The sequence below is a fragment of the Desmodus rotundus genome, chromosome X (assembly GCF_022682495.2).
Source record: "Desmodus rotundus isolate HL8 chromosome X, HLdesRot8A.1, whole genome shotgun sequence".
NCBI classification, from domain to species: Eukaryota; Metazoa; Chordata; class Mammalia; order Chiroptera; family Phyllostomidae; genus Desmodus; species Desmodus rotundus.
Window position 1 is genome coordinate 75,841,339 of NC_071400.1, and position 19,055 is coordinate 75,860,393.

At 38.0% G+C, this 19,055-nt stretch overlaps 1 protein-coding gene and 1 non-coding gene across 3 annotated transcripts in view; one reads left to right on the forward strand and one right to left on the reverse strand.

The window, feature by feature from the left end:
• OTC (ornithine transcarbamylase) overlaps positions 1-19,055 on the reverse strand; it is a 93,864-nt gene that overhangs the window by 39,872 nt on the left and 34,937 nt on the right. For both annotated transcript variants that reach the window (XM_053917680.2, XM_024563674.4), the window contains exons 2-4: positions 17,112-17,250; positions 15,238-15,319; positions 9,990-10,077 (exon numbers count right to left, since the gene is read on the reverse strand). In XM_053917680.2, coding sequence (XP_053773655.1) covers positions 9,990-10,077; positions 15,238-15,319; positions 17,112-17,162 — 221 coding nt within the window. In that variant the 5' untranslated portion in view covers positions 17,163-17,250. The remainder of the gene's footprint in view (positions 1-9,989; positions 10,078-15,237; positions 15,320-17,111; positions 17,251-19,055) is intronic.
• On the forward strand, positions 7,600-7,703 carry LOC112307622 (U6 spliceosomal RNA). The gene has a single exon (XR_002975081.2). It is a non-coding gene; the product is annotated as a U6 spliceosomal RNA (small nuclear RNA).

A 19,055-nucleotide genomic window follows, 5' to 3' on the forward strand; every position in this document is an offset into this window, starting at 1 on the left:
TGGGGCCCCAAAGAATTTGCATTTCTAACAGGTGCTGCTTATGCTGCTGGTTTGGGGAGCACAGTTTAAAAATCACTGAGGAATGCTTGCTATTTTATGTTTAGAGGAATACTAAATGTTTGATATAGTCATAAGATGAACAGATTGGACTATTAGAAAAAAGGTACAGAGTAGAGAATATTCCTAAAGCCCTTGGACATTAAAGCATCTATGGGCAAAAGGGATCACTACAAAGCTTAATAGAAAATATCACTACAATCCTCCTTCAGCCACCGAAGGTGAAGGTGAAGTGACATCAGTGATGTGGGGGAGGAGGAGCAGCTTCCAGGTAGTTTTCCTGTTGGAATCACTTGGGAAAACAGAGATACTAAAAACCTTTAAGTAGACCATTAGCTCATATTACTTTGTCTATGATATTGCTTTCTACTTTATGTTAAAAGTTGATATAAATCATAGAGAAATCACTGTTCTTATTTTTCTTCTTTTAGGCTACTAAACATCTTTAAATATAAAAAGCCTTTTCACTGAAAAAATGACAAACCTGTAAATAGAGCTGGACTTATAGGCATATGGACTATAATCTGGGCTTTCTGTAGTTCTACATCAATTTAAAACCCTTGCTTTAAACATTATAAGAGCTGTGTTATATGTGCTACAAATGAAAAGTTGACAAGTTAAAAATACTCTCTGGCTCTATAATGACTTTTCCTTTGGTCTCTTTTCATTCCCATTGATATAGAGAGTTTTATTTGCCTTCCAGTGGATTTCTGAAATTTTGCAGACAATCTCAGATATCTTTCCACAATGGTAACAAAACAGCTTCTGGAAAATCCAGATTACCCAAATTTAAAATTTGTCTCACATATCAGTTTCCTCTGGATGTTTAATAGCCAATGTTAAGATTAAAAATAATTAATAAGTTAAAAATTTATTCAACTTAGTTTTGCCTAAAAGTTTAAAATGTGTTTGATCTTTGCCCCATCATCTCTTTTGTTGCTGTTTAGAAAAAAGAGAGGCATGGCATAGGACTTTAAATGGAAAGATGGTTCAGGACATAAAATGTTAACATTCATTATTTCTAGATGATGGCAGTTTTGGTGGTTCTGTCTACATTTTAAAAACATCTTTTAGTAGTTTCTACCAAAAGCAGTATTGTTGCAATAATCAAAAAAACATATTATTCAAAAAAACATACTTTTGATAGTAAGTGAAGATAGACTAGGGCTTCTTAGAGCAATGACTAATTCTTGGCCTTGGTAAAGAAATGTGCAAGATGAGTTTGGAATATGATGCCATATCAAAAAGCAAGGGAACTAATAAAGACTAATAGAGTTATGTCAAAATGACCCAGTAACCAAACTGGAATACAGAGCACATTGGCTAAATATGGGACAATTTGAGCATCAAAAAGAATAACTACAATGATCCAGTCATTTACTGATGGGCACTTGGGTTGCTTCTAGCCCTTGGCTATTGTAAATTGTTCTGCTATGAACACTGGGGTGCATAGCTTCTTTTGAATTGGTGCTTCAGGATTCTTAGGGTATAATCCAAGCAGTGGAATTGCCAGGTCAAAAGGAAGTTCCATTTTTAGTGTTCTGAGGAAATTCCATACAGTTTTCCATAGTGGTTGCACCAGTCCGCACTCCCACTAACAATGTACTACAGTTCCCTTCTCTCCACAACCTCTCCAACATTTGTTGTTTGTTGCTTTGTTTATGATGGCCATTCTGATCAGTGTGAAGTGGTATCTCATTGTGGTTTTAATCTGTATATCTCTGATGGCTAGAGATCAAAAAACATTGGTACATTTACATGATGGAATACTACACAGCAGAAAGAAAGAAGGAGCTCCTATCCTTCACAATAGCATGGATGGAAGTGGAGAGTATTATGCTCAGTGAAATAGGCCAGACAATGAAAGACAAATACCATATGATCTCACCTATAAGTGAAACCTAATCAACAAAATACACAAGGAAGCAAAATATAACCAGAGACACTGAAATAAAGAAGAAACTGACAGTAATCAAAGGGGAGGGTGGAGGGAGGTAAGGGGGAAAGGGAGGGGAAGGGTCATCAAGGAACATGTTTAAAGGATCCATGGACAAAGCCAAAAGGGGAAAGGATGGAGGGTGGGACGTGGGGGTGGGTGGGGCAGGGGAAAGTGGTATCAAGAAAGTGGAGACAACTGTTCTTGAACAACAATAAAAAAATAAAATTAAAGTAGAAAAATAATAACTACAATGAACTGAAACCTTAAATATGTTAAGATGCATGAATTTCTAAAGATACTAAAAAAAACATTGAGAAGAGTCATAGCAAGACCATTTTCAACTCAAATTAAAAGTGAATTCTTGTGACAAAATGGATGGAACTGGAGAGCATTATATAAACTAAGTGAACTAAGCCAGACAGTGAAGGACAAATACCATATGATCTCACCTTTAATTGGAACACAACCAACAAAAGAAAAAAGCAAACAAAATATAACCAGAGACATTAAAGTTAAGACAATCTAATAATAGCCAGAGGGGAGGGGGACAATTATGTACCTAGTTAGGTGCATATTTCCCATCAGATGCCATTATTTTAAAATATTTTACTAAGAAATCTAAGAAAGGTTTTTTTTGTGTGTGTTAATGTCACTGCTATAAATATCTTAATAACAGTATTATACGTTTTAAAACATCTCTTTCAGTATAACAGTGGTTCATTCTTTCTCTTGAGGACCATGACTCATCCACAAATCCCTCTATAATTTCCATTATTTGAGTTACCAGAATGACAATGATTTGAAACCCTTTCATGTCATTCCAAGAGCATGTGTATATGAGGTTTATAGTGGTTGAATGATGTCCCCCAAATTCATGTCCACCTGAAAAGTCAGAATGTGACCTTGTTTTGAAGTAGGATATTTGCAGATATAATTAGCTAAGATGAGGTCACAATGGAGCAGTGTGGGCCCTGAATCCAATGACCGACATCCTCATAAGAGGAGAGGATACATAGAGACATACCAAAAGAAGCCCAAGGGAAAGTGGAGGCAGAGTTTGCAGTGATGCATCTATAAGCCAATGAATGCCAAGCATTGCTGGAAGCAACCAGAAACTAGGGAAAAGCAAGGTAGGATTCTTTCCTAGAGCCTTCAGAGTGAGCATGGCACTACTGACACATCGAATTTAGACCTCTAGCCTCCAGAACTATGAAAGAATAAATTTCTGCTGCTTTAAGTCACCAAGTTTGGGGAATTTGTAGCTCTAGGAAACTAACACAGTGGTTTGTGCTGATTTTCCTTTCTACTAGTTTTACATTCACAGAACACACTTTAGCAATCACTAAGTAAATTTCATTTATAAGGAAAGTAAGTAGAATAGAACAACATTACATTATTTGGTTTTATATGGGGCTTTTCATGCTCATGGTTCCTGAAGCTGCATTATGAAGTAGTGTATTAATAAAGTGAAAATGACTGTGAAGCTATTATGCACCTTTCAGTAGTGGACTCAGAGCATTAGGCATGAACAACTGTTATTATGGAAGAAACAGAAAGCCTTGAAACTGGAGTGATAATGTCTGCCTGCTGTTCCTAAGTTCCATCAAATTTTAAACTTCAAAAAAATCATTGATCTGAGTCATGTAAGGTGTCACTTCTGGTGTCACATCTGAAAAAACAAGCCCAGAGAAAGGAAAATATAGAATATCCAACTCTTAACCACAGAGAATTAACAACATCTGAAAATACCATCAAATCTGAAGCAAATTTAATTGAATATATGTATAGGTTTTGTGTCTTCTGATATGTTACAGCATGGGAAAGAGTTGCTAAGAGAGGCTTTTCAAAAGAGGAATGTGAGCAATGGTTGATTCTATCTGATGCAAGTCTGGCCCTACAGGAACCCACACTGAACTGAATACAACATTCCAATCTTAAGGTGGTCCTCCTGTGGGTGTAGGATACACTGCCTTACCAGTAAAAGTATATAGAGGTAAAGGAAATTTAGAAAAATCAAAAAAAGAGATGAAAGCTTTATTGTGCAAGGAAGTAAAGAAGGAAGGAAGGAAGGGAGGGAGGGAGAGAAGGAGGGAGGGAGAAAGGAAAGAAGGAAGGAAGGGAGGGAGGGAGGGAGGAAGGGAAAGAGAAAGAAAGGAAGGGAGGGAGGGAGGGAGGCAGGGAGGGAGGGAGGGAGGGAGGGAGGGAGGAAGGAAGGAAGAAAGGAAGGAAGGAAGGGAGGAACAATCAAATAGTTTGGTTGCAAGGTTGGCCCTTGGCTAGTCTCTGGGAACTTGGACTTTGGGAGGGTTTCCACCATTCCTAGAAATAATAAGGATGGATCACTGCCTAAACTGTTTGTATAAACACTATGGATTATGCTGAATGCCTGCTTTCTTTTGGGGAATCTAGAATTTGGGCTCATGCTACACAGAAGATGCCTATGTGACCAGCCCCCAGTAAAAATCCTGGGCACTGAGTAAAGACTAGTAAACAATGTTTCACATGTGTTGCCACTACTTATTGCTGGAGGATTTAAGAATGTCCTGTGTGTCTCCACTTGGAGAGGATTCTTGTGCCTGGACTTGGCCCCATGTGCCTTTTTCCTTTGCTGACTTTCCTTTGTATTCCCTATTATGTAATCAATCTTAGCCATGCATAGGACCATATGCTGAATCCTGTGAGTGCTAATGAATCATCAAACCTAGGGGTGGTCTTGGAGAGCCCTGACATACCAGCTTCTCCACAATAGCAGCCCACAGTTTCATCTCAGTGCTCCTACTGTCTCCACTGGCACCCTCAGATTACACAGTATTTTCAAGAGTGGACAGCTTTTATTATCTTAATCAAGAAAGAAGAGCAACACATTCTATTTTGAATGTGTATTTTTACTCCTTGATATGATTTTGTTTCCTTCTTTTGGTACTTGTAACAAGACCAACTCATAAGGGTACTTTTTTTTCTTAATCTATGCATTTAAAATATGTTTATTTGCAGACTTTAAAACACTGCTAGCTGTCCTTCTGTTTCTGAATACATTAAGCTCGTCTTAACCTTTTGTACCAGCAGCTTTTTCTGTCCACAGTGCTCTTCCCACAGCTTTGCATACCAGGCTATGTCTTTTCAGTGAGTTCTCAACTTAACTGTCACCTCCTCACAGAGGCCTTCCCTGATCACCCCATTTAAAATAGTCCTCACCCCACCCACAGTTCACCTTGCTTTAGCTTCATCATAGCACTTATTTCGACCTACAACTCTATTCATACTTCATTAATTTTTTTTTTGGTGAAAGTCTCCTCCCTCTAGAATATAATTTCCACTCAAACAAGGTTTTTGTTTGATTTTATCAGCATTTTATTCTCAGTGCTAAAACAATGCCTGGAAGAAAAACTAGGCATTTAATAAATGTTTTTGAATAAATTAATAATTAAATCATTTGACTAAATAAGAGAGACACTTTGGAAATTGTACTTAATAGCTTTCAGGAGACTAGCCCAATTTTGCCTTTTTTCCCCCTGTCACCACATTCACTGTATTCCCCCACCCACGTTCTTTTTTCACCAATGGGCAGTGACTTTTATATTCCACCAGGCCCCCAAAACCGACAGACAGGCAGACGGAGAAGCAACACCATTAATCATTGCCAGGTGTGCACTCTTCTCTTGATTCGAAAGTGAGAGCACTGTTATTTAAACATCGTCCAATCTCTTTGCATCTTACAAAGTTTAACTTCCACAAAAAGCAAGAAGGCAATTGCTATGGATTGAACAGCGTATATTGGCAGAGTAGATGCTATTAAGATTCACTTCCTTCCTTTCCCTGTTCAATCGGTTCTGTGAAAGGCAGTGGGTTTCTCTTGTCTTTTTCAATTTAGATTTATTGAATTTCTGAATCTCAACTATATCTTGTTTGTCAGATAGTTTGGCAGATTAAGTAGTAATGGAGTATATAAAAGAAAGTCATATTTCCACAATGGCTACTCTACCCCACTTTCTGACACTCCCATCTCCCATTGCAGCCTCATCTGATATTGCACTAGCCTTATTCTCCTTGTATCCTGAAAACTTCCTCCTGACCTTCCTTGAATGTACCTGTCCTCAAGGTTCAGCCTTCTGCCATTCTCCCACAGTGAAACTCTGCAGTTCATTTTCTACCACGCTTATACTTCTATTTCTCCAGCTGTCAACTTCATCCAAAATGTTTATCTCCAATGGTCTGTGGCCAATTGTATTTGGATATCCAACCTTTAATGAAATATGTCCAATACCTAATCTATCACCTTCTCCCCAAAGCAAAAACTTATTTTATTTTCTTTCTTCTAATATATACATACATGTTTTAATAATAACCGATCTGAAATCATTTTGTCTCCACAATCAATGTAACCTTCATAATCAGTTATCATGAGGCCACATAAACAACTTATTACCTGTCTCTTCCTTACCATTCCCTTCGCTAATGCACCAGCATAGATTGACAGCACAAGAGCCCAGAATTACAATACAACCTCCCAATTCAGGGTCTCTCAAAGTGTAGCCCAGCCACCCTTGCAGCAGAATCATTTGAGGAGCTTGTTAAAATACAGATGCCCAGACACCATCTGAACTCTAACCTGCAGAATTAGAAATTTTGTCTCAACCTCCTATGTCTACCCCAATCCAAATTACCCTGCATCTGTCTACACGTGGTTTACATTAGCACACACCTCTGTTTAAGGACTACCTCTTTGTATTTAATACATTTGCATGCAAATATATCTAATACATTTGCATAAGTTGAGAGTATAAAGTTAGCCTTAAGGATCAGAACTCCCACACATTTAAAAAAAAGTAATTAAGATCCAGAGAAATTTTCACCCATGGACGTTACAGAGTAGGTAAGTGGCAAAGCTTGGACCAGATCTTGGTTTGTGATTTTCAAGCAACGAAGAAAAGGGTTAACATAGCAGACCTGACTGCTATTCTTTGAAAGCCCTGCTTGTAAGATGCTCTGGGATGGCATCTGGGAATTTTGATTTGGACAGGGTTTCTACTATTCCCAGGACTGGTAAGAGTTGCTCACTGTGTCTAAAATGTTTTTTACAGACAATATGGTTTAAAGCAAACACCTGCTTTCCTTCTGGGAGTCTGGGATTTGGGTACATGTCAAACAGAGGATGCTATGTGATGATCCCCCAGTAAAAACCCTGAGCACAGAGTCTCCAAGGAGCTTCCCAGGTTGGCAACATTTCACACGTGTTGTGACAACTTGTTATTGAGGGAATTAAGCATGTCTTGAGTGACTCCACTGGGAAAAGACACTTGCAAGCTTACACCTGGTTTCCCTTTGACTTTGCTACTTGTGTGTTTTCCCTTCGTTGCTTATGATTGGTATACTCTCACTGTAATAAATCATAGCCATGGGTATGACTATATGGTGAGTCCTGTGAATCCTACTGATGAATCGTCAAATATGAGGGTAGTCTTGGGAACCTCATGACCCAGAAAACAATGATTTCCGTAACATATTTTATTCACTCTCTCTTGGGATGTTTAGAAGAGGCAGTAGGAGTAGTCAAAACAGGATAGCCTGAAGAAAAAAACAGCATGATTTAAATGCTAACTTAGGTGCTCACTTCAGCAGCACATATACTGAAATTGGAATGATACAGAGATTAGCATGGCCCCTGCACAAGAATAACACACAAATTTGTGAAGCGTTCCATATTTTTAGGACTGTGTGTGTTTGTGGGTGTTTTAAAGGACTTTAGGATCTTAATGAAGACATTCAGTCATTACTCTAAGTCTGTGTAACTTTTTGAATAAATAATTCCTTTCCTTTTCATCAAAAAAATAATAACAATAAATGCTGACTTAGCTGCTAAGTCTGAGCCATGGTTTCATTGTCTATAAAATTGGACCAGTAATACTTTGTAAAGTTTTAAAAAAGATTTAGAGATAATAGTACAAGAGGTTCATAGTATACACCCTTTAAGGAGGAGCTATTATTTTCATTCAGAGTATTGAATATGATGAAATGATCGGAAGGAGTTATATGGATCAAATTTCATGTTTCCATATATTCATGAAGCAATGGATCTAATTACATAGGTGGACTAAAGGGTCCCAATCATGTTGGGACTTGTGAGCAGATTGCTTTTCTCAGGATCTGGGTAGAGCTCCTCCAACTAAGGACTTGGGAACTGTGTGGAGAACAAGCTCAAAAAGAACATGTTTATACTCATCTTCAACTTTCAACCTGTGCTTAGCTACTTGTCTCTTGCTTTGGGGGTCCTGACCACTCCACTGATTTCTGGGCCCTGACCTCTTTCTGGCTGCCAAGCTGCACTCCAGTAACTATTTATTGAATGCTCAGCTGTTCCTCCCACTATACCCTTTTCCAACCAGTGGTTCACAAAGACTCATTCACTATCATTCACTTGGTCCTATATGGAGGATCCCCACTGAAACTCTATCCTGGCTGAGTCCTTGGCTTCATCTCTTGACTGGCTTGTAATATTTGCTCTTGAATAAAGTATATTTCTCTTTTGTGAAAGGAGAATTACTAGACAAATATAATTCCAGTCAGTACCAGCACATTTGGAAGAAAAAATTCATTTATGCTTATTTACTCTTTGTGTCCAACACTTTATTTTTTATAAATTTTAAAAAAAGACTTTGTTTATTTATTTTTAGAGAGAGGGGAGGGGAGAGAGAAAGAGAGGGAGAGAAACATCACTGTGTGGTTGCCTCTCACACACCCTCTACTGGGGAACCTGGCCCACAACCCAGGCATGTGCCCTGACTGGGAATGGAACTGGAGACCCTTTGGTTCACAGGCCAGCACTCTCCACTGAGCCACACCAGCCAGGGCTTTAACACTTCTTCTTAACATTAACATTGTTTTATCTGAAATAATGTAACAAAAAGATTTAAAGTTACTTCAAATCTCCTCAGCAATTCAAATGAAGTGGTTTCTTTAGTGTATACTAGGGTAGCTGCCATAAAAAGCAGAGAGTGTCTGCAAGGAGTTGTTTTATGGCACCTCATTTTCAGAAAAAAAAATCATTAGTCTTCCACATCAAGGGTAAAATATCTAAACAAAGACATTTGTTCTGCATTTCTCAATCAGACATGACATAATGGTAAGAGTATTGCATGGGGAATCAGGGGACCTATGTTTCAAACTTTAACTTTAATCTAGTTGTTGAGAGCCTTTTCCCACATCTCCTTTCATCTGGGTAAGGGTGAACTACTAGAACTTGCCAATAGAATGTGAGTGGAAGTAAGTGTGTCACTTCCCTGCTAAGGTGGCTTTGAAGCAAGTATCCCCTCTCCATGCTCTCTTCCCCTAGCTCCTGACTGGATGTTGACACCCAGGGTGGCGTTAGAGGCCACATGCTTAAGACTGTAGAGCCATTCTCATCCAGTGTCTCAGTGGCTACATAAATAATCAGCCTTCCCCTCTTACCAATCAGGAACATCTGCACTATTTTAAGTCACTGACATTTTGAGATTTTGTGTTACAGTAGCTGGTATGTCCCTAATTAAGTTTTTCCCCTCTTTATGCCAATCTCTTTGGGTTGTTATCAGGATTAAATGAGTTAGAACAATGCTGATATATAATAAATGCTCAATAAATGTTAGCTATTAATATTATTACCTGCTTCAATGCTAACTAGTTATGAGGCATTGAGCATGTCAATTTCCCTGGACCTCCATTTCTTCCATTGTAAAATGTAGGAGTCATGTTTGATGATTCCTAAGTTTCCCTACATTTGAACTTTTATAATAACAAACTCTTCAAACTGCTAAGAAAAAAAAGTTAACTTACAGAAAGTGGCCAAAAGATGAGGTAGAGTTATTCAGAACATCAAGTAAGGAGGAAAGGAAGGAAAACAGACAACAGCACATAGGACACTAAGAGAAAAAATACATTATTAAAAGAAAAAGCGTATTTTGTTTTTGAGATATATGCATCAATTTTGAAATTAGCTTTGAAGAGAAGATTTACAAACCGGGCTGTGTCCGTGAGACTTTCATTCACACCCAAGTGAATATCTTGTGTGGTAAGAAAACAAGGGTGACCTCCCAGAAGTGCAAAGCCTATAATAAAAGAAAGAGAAAACAAAAAGCATTTTGAAAAAAAGCACTAAAGTAGGTAATACAATTATGAACTGGCACCATGGAGGCAGGGATTTTCACTGATGTATCACTCTCAAGAACCTAGAATAAATAATAGTACATAGTAAGTACTCGACAAACACTTGTTGAATGAATTTAGGAGGGATTTTGATTCTGGAGAGAGGACCCATTCTTTTCACTTGCAAACATCTAATTTTGTTAACAGAAAGAACAGAATGTTCAGTTATGTGTTAAGTGAACTAATGGGATTTAGTGATGATTATAATCACTAATCATTCTTCCTGAGTACTTCATCTGTTTATAAACAGGGAAAGTCACCTAAATAAATATGAATACTGTGAATTCATCAAGGAAGTATTTATTGTGTGCCTACTATGTGTTCTAGCACAGGGATAAATATCATTGAGGGTTAGAGACTATGGAAGAGTGTTTCACACAAACTTTAAGACCTCCTGGCAAGTCTGTTCCAAGTCACAGTCTTACTTTGACTAGAAGTCATTTTGCTGCAATAACTCAGGATTAGATTGTTATGTTTTCATTTTCCTCTGTGTGCTATAAAGAAGAGACACACCAAGCCTGGACTTATGAGGTAGGGGGAGGAAGACAGGTTACAGAAAGTGTTAAGAACTAGGAGTCAAAGCCTTCAGCCTCTAAAAAGGAATTTCCCTCTGCAATTTTGTCACTGATCCAAAAGAAGCCTCAGACCCCATTCCAAAAGCACACGTCAAGTATTCACCAGTTTATCAGACCTGGGTGGCAGTAACTGCTTCAGGAGGATGTCAGATGTTTTGAGAAGTCACCAGGAGCTGCCTGAGGAGAGGAAGGCAGAAGGACAGGTCTCTACTCTCCCTTCTACATTCATCCAGAGAAGTCTGCTTTTATCTGTTTCATTTGTTTATGCATTCACATCAGTTATGTTTGAACAAAGGGTTTCTTCTGTTAATATCTTAATTTATGTCTGGGAAAATAATAGTACATCTTACTTTGCTCTTTCTTTTTCTCACAGACCCCTGGAAGCTTTGGAATAAGGGGTATAAAAGAATTCATGCACTGGAAATCTGAGGGCTCCGAAGGCTCTTGCTGGTAAGACTAAGGCAGCCATTAACCTCTCTGTTCTTCACTTTTCTACCTGCACAATAGTATAGTGATTTTAATATCATAGCCTTTGTAAAGGTGATGAATTTGGAACAGCTTGGAAGACACCAGCTTCTATTTCACCTTGAAAGTCAAATACCAATGTTAAATAATGAAAAGAATCATCTCTTAGGAGGCTCTGTGCATTTTTCTATCAGCTACTGCACTTACCGAGATTAATAAATGAATCTGTCTATCTGCTCAATTAAATTGCAGTGAAAGAATATAATCATCAGCAAACACACAGGAGAATTGCATGGTTTGCCAGGCAGGTATAAACAAAGAGTGGGTGAGGGATAAATGATCTACATCTACACACAGCGACATTGACACATCTCTCAAACCTAATGCTGAGCAAAATAAGCTGGACACAAAAGAGCATATGCTGAATGATTCCATTTCTATATTGTTGAAAACAGGCAAAACTAATCTGTGATGTTTGAAGCCAGGATAATGGTAACCCTATGGTGGGAGTAGTAGCAACTGGAAGGAGATACAAGGGAGGACTCTGATTGACATTAATGTCCTGTTTCTCTATCTGGGTATTACTTACAAGGATGTGTTCCCTGTAAGAATTAATTGATCTATATGCTTTGTGATTTGTATGTTTTCTATAAGTGTATTACACTTTAATAAAACATTAAATGAGCAATTAATATGGCCTAAGTTGGATGGACAATTTTGTTCTGTCCCTTGGGATAAGCAGAAATACTGCTATATCTCTGCAACTCAGGCTTTGGATGGAATCCTCAAGGACTGTCCTGTGAGGATCACCTCATTCCTAGAGGCTGGCACAAATCCAGGGCAGTAATACACAGTTTTAATTACATCCTATCTTCATTCTAAGTACCAAAGTAAAAGGTTTTGATGAAAAATTGTGCCGAGGGACAACTATTAAGATGCACATGTACACAACAGAAAAGCTCTACCATGTTCTTGGTTGAGGTTTACCATTTCTGTAAACATTTAAAGCAGCTACTTACTCTGACTGATTCTCCTAGTGTTCAGCTTGGCAGAATGCCACATGCAATTAGGACCCAGGGTATTTATTGAGAATAATGATGAATACTCTGTGAACCATAACCTTTATGGTCTTATCTTCCTTTTCTCATGCATTTGTTGTTACAGTTTGCAATTTTGTGCAGGTTTCAGAGCCCTTCTTTACAGATGGCCATCATTTAACAAAATGCTTAATGGCACCTGTAGAAACAATTTTACTGGAATAAAACATTACTATCACATGTCTAAATTAAATTAGATACTGACAAAATACATTTAATAATAGCTTCCAATCCTGCATCTGCCATTTATTTGCTATGTGTCTGTGGGCTATTTGCTGAACCTGTTTCAGCCTGTTTTCCTCAACAGGATCACCCTTCTAGACTCATCATGAGGATTAAATGAGATAATTGATGTAATTAATGTACAGTAGTTGACACAGGGTCTGCAGGCAAAGGCTTATTAAATATTCGCTCTTGGTTTTATTAATAGCTTAACAACCACATTATATGTGAACAGTAAAACTGATCACTTATTCAGGGATATTTAATAGCAAAAATAACATCCGAACAGAGAAAAGTGGTAGAAAACACCATCAACTAAGAAGACTTAGGTTTAAGAAACTTAAAATTGATTTAGCATAATGCTCTCCAGTTCCATCCATGCTGTTGCAAAGGGTAGGAGCTCCTTCTTTCTCTCTGCTGCGTAGAATTCCATTGTGTAAATGTACCCTAGTTTTTTTATCCACTCATTTACTGATGGGCACTTAGTTGCTTCCAGCACTTGGCTATTATAAATTGTGCTGCTATGAACACTGGGGTGCATAGGTTCTTTTGAATTGGTGTTTCAGGATTCTTAGGGTATAATCCCAGCTATTTGATCTCACCTATAAGTGGAAACTAATCAACAAAACAAACAAGAAAGCAAAATATAAACAGAAACCTTAAATTAAAGAACTGACAGTAACCAGAGGGGAGGGAGCAGAGGGATAATGGGGGAAAATAGAGGAAGGTCCATCAAGGAACATGTACAAAGGACACATGGACAAAGTCAAAGAGGGTAGGTTCGAGGGTGGGAGGTGGGGATTGGTGGGGTGGAGGCTGAGGTGGGGTGAAAATGGAGACAACTGTACTTAAAAAACAATTAAAAAAGAAAAAAATTAAAATTGTGAAATTTCTATATATTAATTCTTTTGGTAACTTCAAAAAAACACTCCTCATACTGATAAAAAATGATAACATAAAATTCTGCCCAACTCATGGAAGATCCATGTTAAAGGATGCAGAATTTGATAAGTACTAACTGGTTTATACAATATTTATTTTTCTTTATTTAATGGCAGATGTCCACATGATCTCTTAAAGGAGCCAGCTTTAAAGAACAAAATGTTCTCATCTGTTTTCTTTCTATGACTTTAAAGATTAGGTGACACCTTATGTTTCCCTTCTTCCTCCTTCCTTCTTTCAGGGGACAATGGGAATGCATTAATAAAAACAGTGAACTTGGCATCTGGACCCTGGTGCTATTTGTATTAATTGAGTGAACTTAGGAAGTCACTTAATCCTTCTGAACTTCATTTTGGTATGCATTTTAACTTCATTACTAATCATTACAAGGCAAGAATGGCAAGAAGCAGATGTTTGCTTCTAAGCCCTAGAAAGCTCTGATGCTTGTAAGTGGGATAAGATATTTCAAGAATCAACCAATGTGTTTTTGTTTGTGGTACTTCCTCCTCAATCCTATCCATTTGCGCATTTGGGCAGTCATACTGTTTATTCAAGGAAGTTCTGATAGGACAGAAATGCAGAGAGAAAGAAAAGAAGCAATGTGTGGCGTATAACTTTCAAAACAGACTTTTTGAAACAGTACAGAGGTAAGCATTTAAGAAAAAAAAGAAATTTTTGTTTTAACAGCCTAAGATTCCAGCTACAAACAATAGATTTAAAACAATAGATTTGAAAGAATACATGGATAATCATAGTGAGATTTTTTCTCCTACTTTGTCACTGGGCCTCCAATACTGGGAAGTGGAAGGGGAAGAAAAGGATCAAGAGATAAATAGAAATTGGTGGGTCTTGGACACTGTAAACTTCTGTCTGTACCCCCAGGCTGAATACTTCAGGTTGGGGAGCATAATGGAAATTTTAGAAGAGCTTGGGGAACCCCAGAGCTGAGAACATCTGTGTCATGCTTTTAAGACAGAGATCGAAGAGGCAACAAATGCAGAACTCCCTGGAACCCAGTGTGAGCAAAGAACAGTATAGTAGAGAGAGCCTTGTAGTATTTCTGTGCCCAGTGTGGTGTGGAGAGCTGCCAAGAGATTGAGAGAGCCAAACTAAGATATATTTGAGGTCTTGTGACCAGAGTGAAGTAAACTCCACAGTGAATGGGAGATAGCCTATGTCCAATGGGGATACAGAAGTCTCAGCAGACCCCAGCATTAACCTTTCATGACCAGATACCCATAGCCCTAGATGTCTTGAGATTCATATACTTTTTAGGAATTAAGCATGACTGTAATGTAAGGGATAAGAGACTCTAAATCCACAAAGCAACCCCAGGAATGACTGAGGATTGCCTACTATTGTAGAAATTAGGTTCCCACCAAACAGCAAAATTGGTACGAATAAGATAAAGTTCTTTACATGTCAGAAAAATACACATTTCTTGACCACATGAGTTTGAGGCATGAGAATTTGTGCCCACTTACATTTTGTACTTAACATTAAGTGCTATTTGGGACTTCTATTCAAGTCCTCATTGAATTCCTACAGATGAAGCTAATCTTTCTGCTTTCAGCTTCTATGAGAATTGGAAAGGGCATTGAGAAGCTTGCACTGCTGCTCCCAGAGACAGTATTTCCCCTCTGCGGTTGCTAAGAGAAAGACAGACTCCCCTTACCCCCAACCCTACACCGGGCTACTCCTCCCAGGTCCTCACCTTCCGGCCCCTTCTTCAACACAAGGGTGAGTTTGTCAGTGGACTCACCTGTTTCTGTGGACAATCTTGTTCGAGTACTTCTTTTTTCAAAAATCATGCTTAAAGCCTTGCCTTGCAATAAAGGCAAATACTGAAAATCAAGGACAAGAATACAATTAAGATGAAAAATATCCAATATCAAGGATTATGTCTCAAAATTCATTCTTTACATTATCAAAATATAGAATAATTAATCACTGCTTCCAAATAAGTATTCAAATGTCACTTAAAAAGTGAAGTTGGAGTGTTTTTTTTTTTTCATTTTCTATACAAATGGGGAAAGGGAACAGGAATTCCTACAGATTATTGACATATAATTAGAAAGTATTATTAGTTGCTTTGGGTTCAGTCTGAACACTTGTTCAAAGTATATTAATATTTCACACTAGAACCACCTTCTTACATAAATTCATGTAAGCCCCCATCAGCATTCAATGACCTTGAAGATTCTCGGTTTGGAAATGTTTTCTCAGCTAAGAACATGCTACCCTATCACAAAATGGGGCACTAAGGCTTCTAAACATGAAGCCTCAGAGTGTCAGCTACACTTTCATTATGCATCCTCATAGGAGTGCAAAGCATTTGTTTCTGAAAGTCATGTGGAAACAATCTGGAGAGTTTGGTGTGGGGTGGGGCTCTTCTTCCTTCCTCTTCTATAAATGGACTTTCCTGATAGGATGAACTCTGGAACAAATAGATTCCTGCCAGTTAAACATCCTCACATACAATGTAAGGAATAGAGGCCTGGGATCTTGGGGGACCTCTTCTCCTTATTTCAGATCTTCTAAAGGAATACCATGCCATAACAGTTGCAGTCACTCTGTTTTCAGTATGTTCAAAGGGACTTGAAGAGTTCATGAACTAGATGAGAAAATCAAGGTTGTGTAAAACTTTCTCAACCTGTAACCAACTTTTTAAAAAATTTTTTATTGTTATTCAATTATATTTGTCTGCATTTTCTCCCCATCCCTCCACCCCACCCCAGCCAAACCCACCTCCCTCCCCCACCTCCACCCTCCCCATTGATTTTGTCCATGTGTCCTTTATAGTAGCTCTTGTAAGTTTTTAAAAAGCTTGGAATACAAAAGTGATTTCACAATTAAGCAGTCTAAATGAAGCCACTGCATTAATTAAGTGTGTCACAAACATAAATTGCTCAAAATGCCAAATAATGATTATAGCTAAGCACCATATCCTATATTTTCTCCTACTTGGTTACCATGTAATTATTTTTTCCTGCTAATTTTAATTTTTAAAACATTGTCACATCATTGCAAATTTTTTGACATTATCCTAATGATCATATATCTGATACTCATTCACAATCAAAATTTATAGGAAAAAATGTATCATCCTTATTTTTAACTTGATCGAAAACACAGAGAAAAGAAAGGCAGTATAAAAATAAAATCTTTCCAGAGAATGATTCTTTAAGTTCTGATCCAGTTAATAATGAATTTCAACATTCCACATGAAAGAAGCACAATGATCTGTCATTGAATAACTTATTTTTATGCTTTTTATATTCCTGTACACTCAGTGATAATCAATTACCTTGACTGTGGTTTCATTTCTTGCTACTGTTTAGGAATTTCAATGTTTTCTTTTTCCTCTTTGTTTGTAAGGCTGATTTTTTTTAAAGAGTTTATTTATTTATTTTTAGAGAGAGGGGAAGGGAAGGAAAGAGAGGGAGAGAAACATCAATGTGTGGTTGCCTCTCATGCACCCCGTGCTGGGGACCTGGCCTACAACCCAGGCATGTGCCCTGACTGGGAATTGAACCACGACCCTTTGGTTCACAGGCCTGTGCTCAATCCACTGAGCTGTAAGGCTGATTTTTTAAAAGATGATTGGTAGTAATGGGAGGTGAAACTGCTACATACCTCTCCTTTCTGTTTTATCCTAAATTTCAAATCTGCTGATAGCCATAGCATATACTTAATTTCTTCTCCTGTAAAGTCCTTTAGAGTGAGGAGGTCACGACCCTTGAGCTGTAATTTATTTTGTAGTGGTTGTCCACATCTAAAAAAAGAAAGAAAAAGAGAAATACATATTTAAGAAAAAAGCATGTCCTGTGATGACTCATTGTTTTATTCTTGAAACAAAACAGTAAATCACATGTAGCCTCATGTGTCTCTACAAAGTGTTAATGCACTGAAATTGATATGGCTGTGGTTGACATTTTAGATATTCTGTATTTTGGTTGTTGATAGAAAAAAATTTGAAGAGAGAAACTGAATTCTTATTTGCTGCAAATAGCCATATGAATGGCTTTGCCACTTACTAGTTGTGCAACTTTGGGTAACTTAACTTCTCCCTTATAGGATTTGTTGTTAGGATAAAATAATTTATTACATGGAAATCAGACAGTGTTGGGCATATAATAAACATTTGATAAATTTTAGCTATTACTATTGAAACCATTATATTGTTCGATCAGAATTTGTAATATACATACAATAGAAAACAAAGTCATTCTTTTTTCCCCTACTGCCCTTCAAATCTATTCGAGATTTGTTCTTTTTTACTTGTCCCTGGTCAAATACAATGGACCTGGTGGCTTTTGTAGTAACTTTTTGCAGGGGGCTTTTGTAGTAACTTTTTCCCCCTTTTTGCAGGGGGGAAAAGTCCTCTGCTTGGTTGATTCCTTCAGAGTCTCAGTAGAATGATGTGTAATAATAAGAATGATTTTTCAACTTTCAGAGATGTACTGCAAGTTAATACCTTTTGCCTTCCAGATCAAGCGTATTTCAAGCTGGCCTCCTCTGTAGGCAGAAGAGGGGCCATAAGCTGTTCCCTCTGATTTTCTGCCATCAGTTCATTCATGTAAAGCCAATGGAAGGTGAGGAGTTAAGGGCCAGGCAAACTCTGGTTCTGTTCTAGCAATCTAGCATTGATGTACATGCTTGAGTCTGATACTTCCTCTCATGGGGTGCTTTTCAGAGTCCCTTGGAGTACTCTCTCATCTGGGAATTTCTCACAGCAGACCTTGATGGCAGATAATTACATCTCTTCTGTCATCCAAGAGGCTACCTCCAGACTCTCCGTGCTGACATCTCCCCACCCCCTCAGCAGTCTCTTGGTCATGATGTGAAACAGTACTGTGCTAAGTCTCTTGGGTGTTCCATGTTGGTTCAGGAGAAGCCCTTCATGTTCTATGCTCTTACAAGAGTCAGTGTCATCCCAGTATAGACTCCTCTCTTGTTCTGCCATAAAAACAGCTAGCCATCCAGTCCCTCTTACTTAAGATTTCCCAGGTAGATGCCTGAGATTAGTGTATTGTGTCTACAAGCTCTCCCATTGATTGATGCCATTGGAGACACTGTCCCTAGGTTTGAGATGAAGAAAGAGTACCCCTCTATGTGGGATGCATCGTACACTTCAAAAATGCTTTCTAACCTACTACCTGTTTCTTGGTTTCTGCATACATTTTAGAAGCTGCAGGAAGTCACAGATGCATTGTAAAACTAACTCTTATGTATATTCTTTGCAAGTCCTATTTTAGTGATCTGGCATCTCATTTTGGAATGAGGGAAGAGTCAGCACCTATTGGGCATGGACAGAAACTGGGACAGACAGTCCCATTTTAACATTCTGTTATATTGTGATGACAATAATTGTTATTTGGGATGATCAGTATATAAAATGGACAGTATTTATTCTTTCAGCATCCCCAGTGTTATTTCTACTTAACAATAATTAGTGCTATACATCATTAGAAATTGTGAATAACCAAGGGCAAATTGTGGTTTACTGCATGTATTAAACATTAATTTTACTAGGAGTAGAACAACTGTCACAAAATGATCATGCTTAAATTCCAGCCT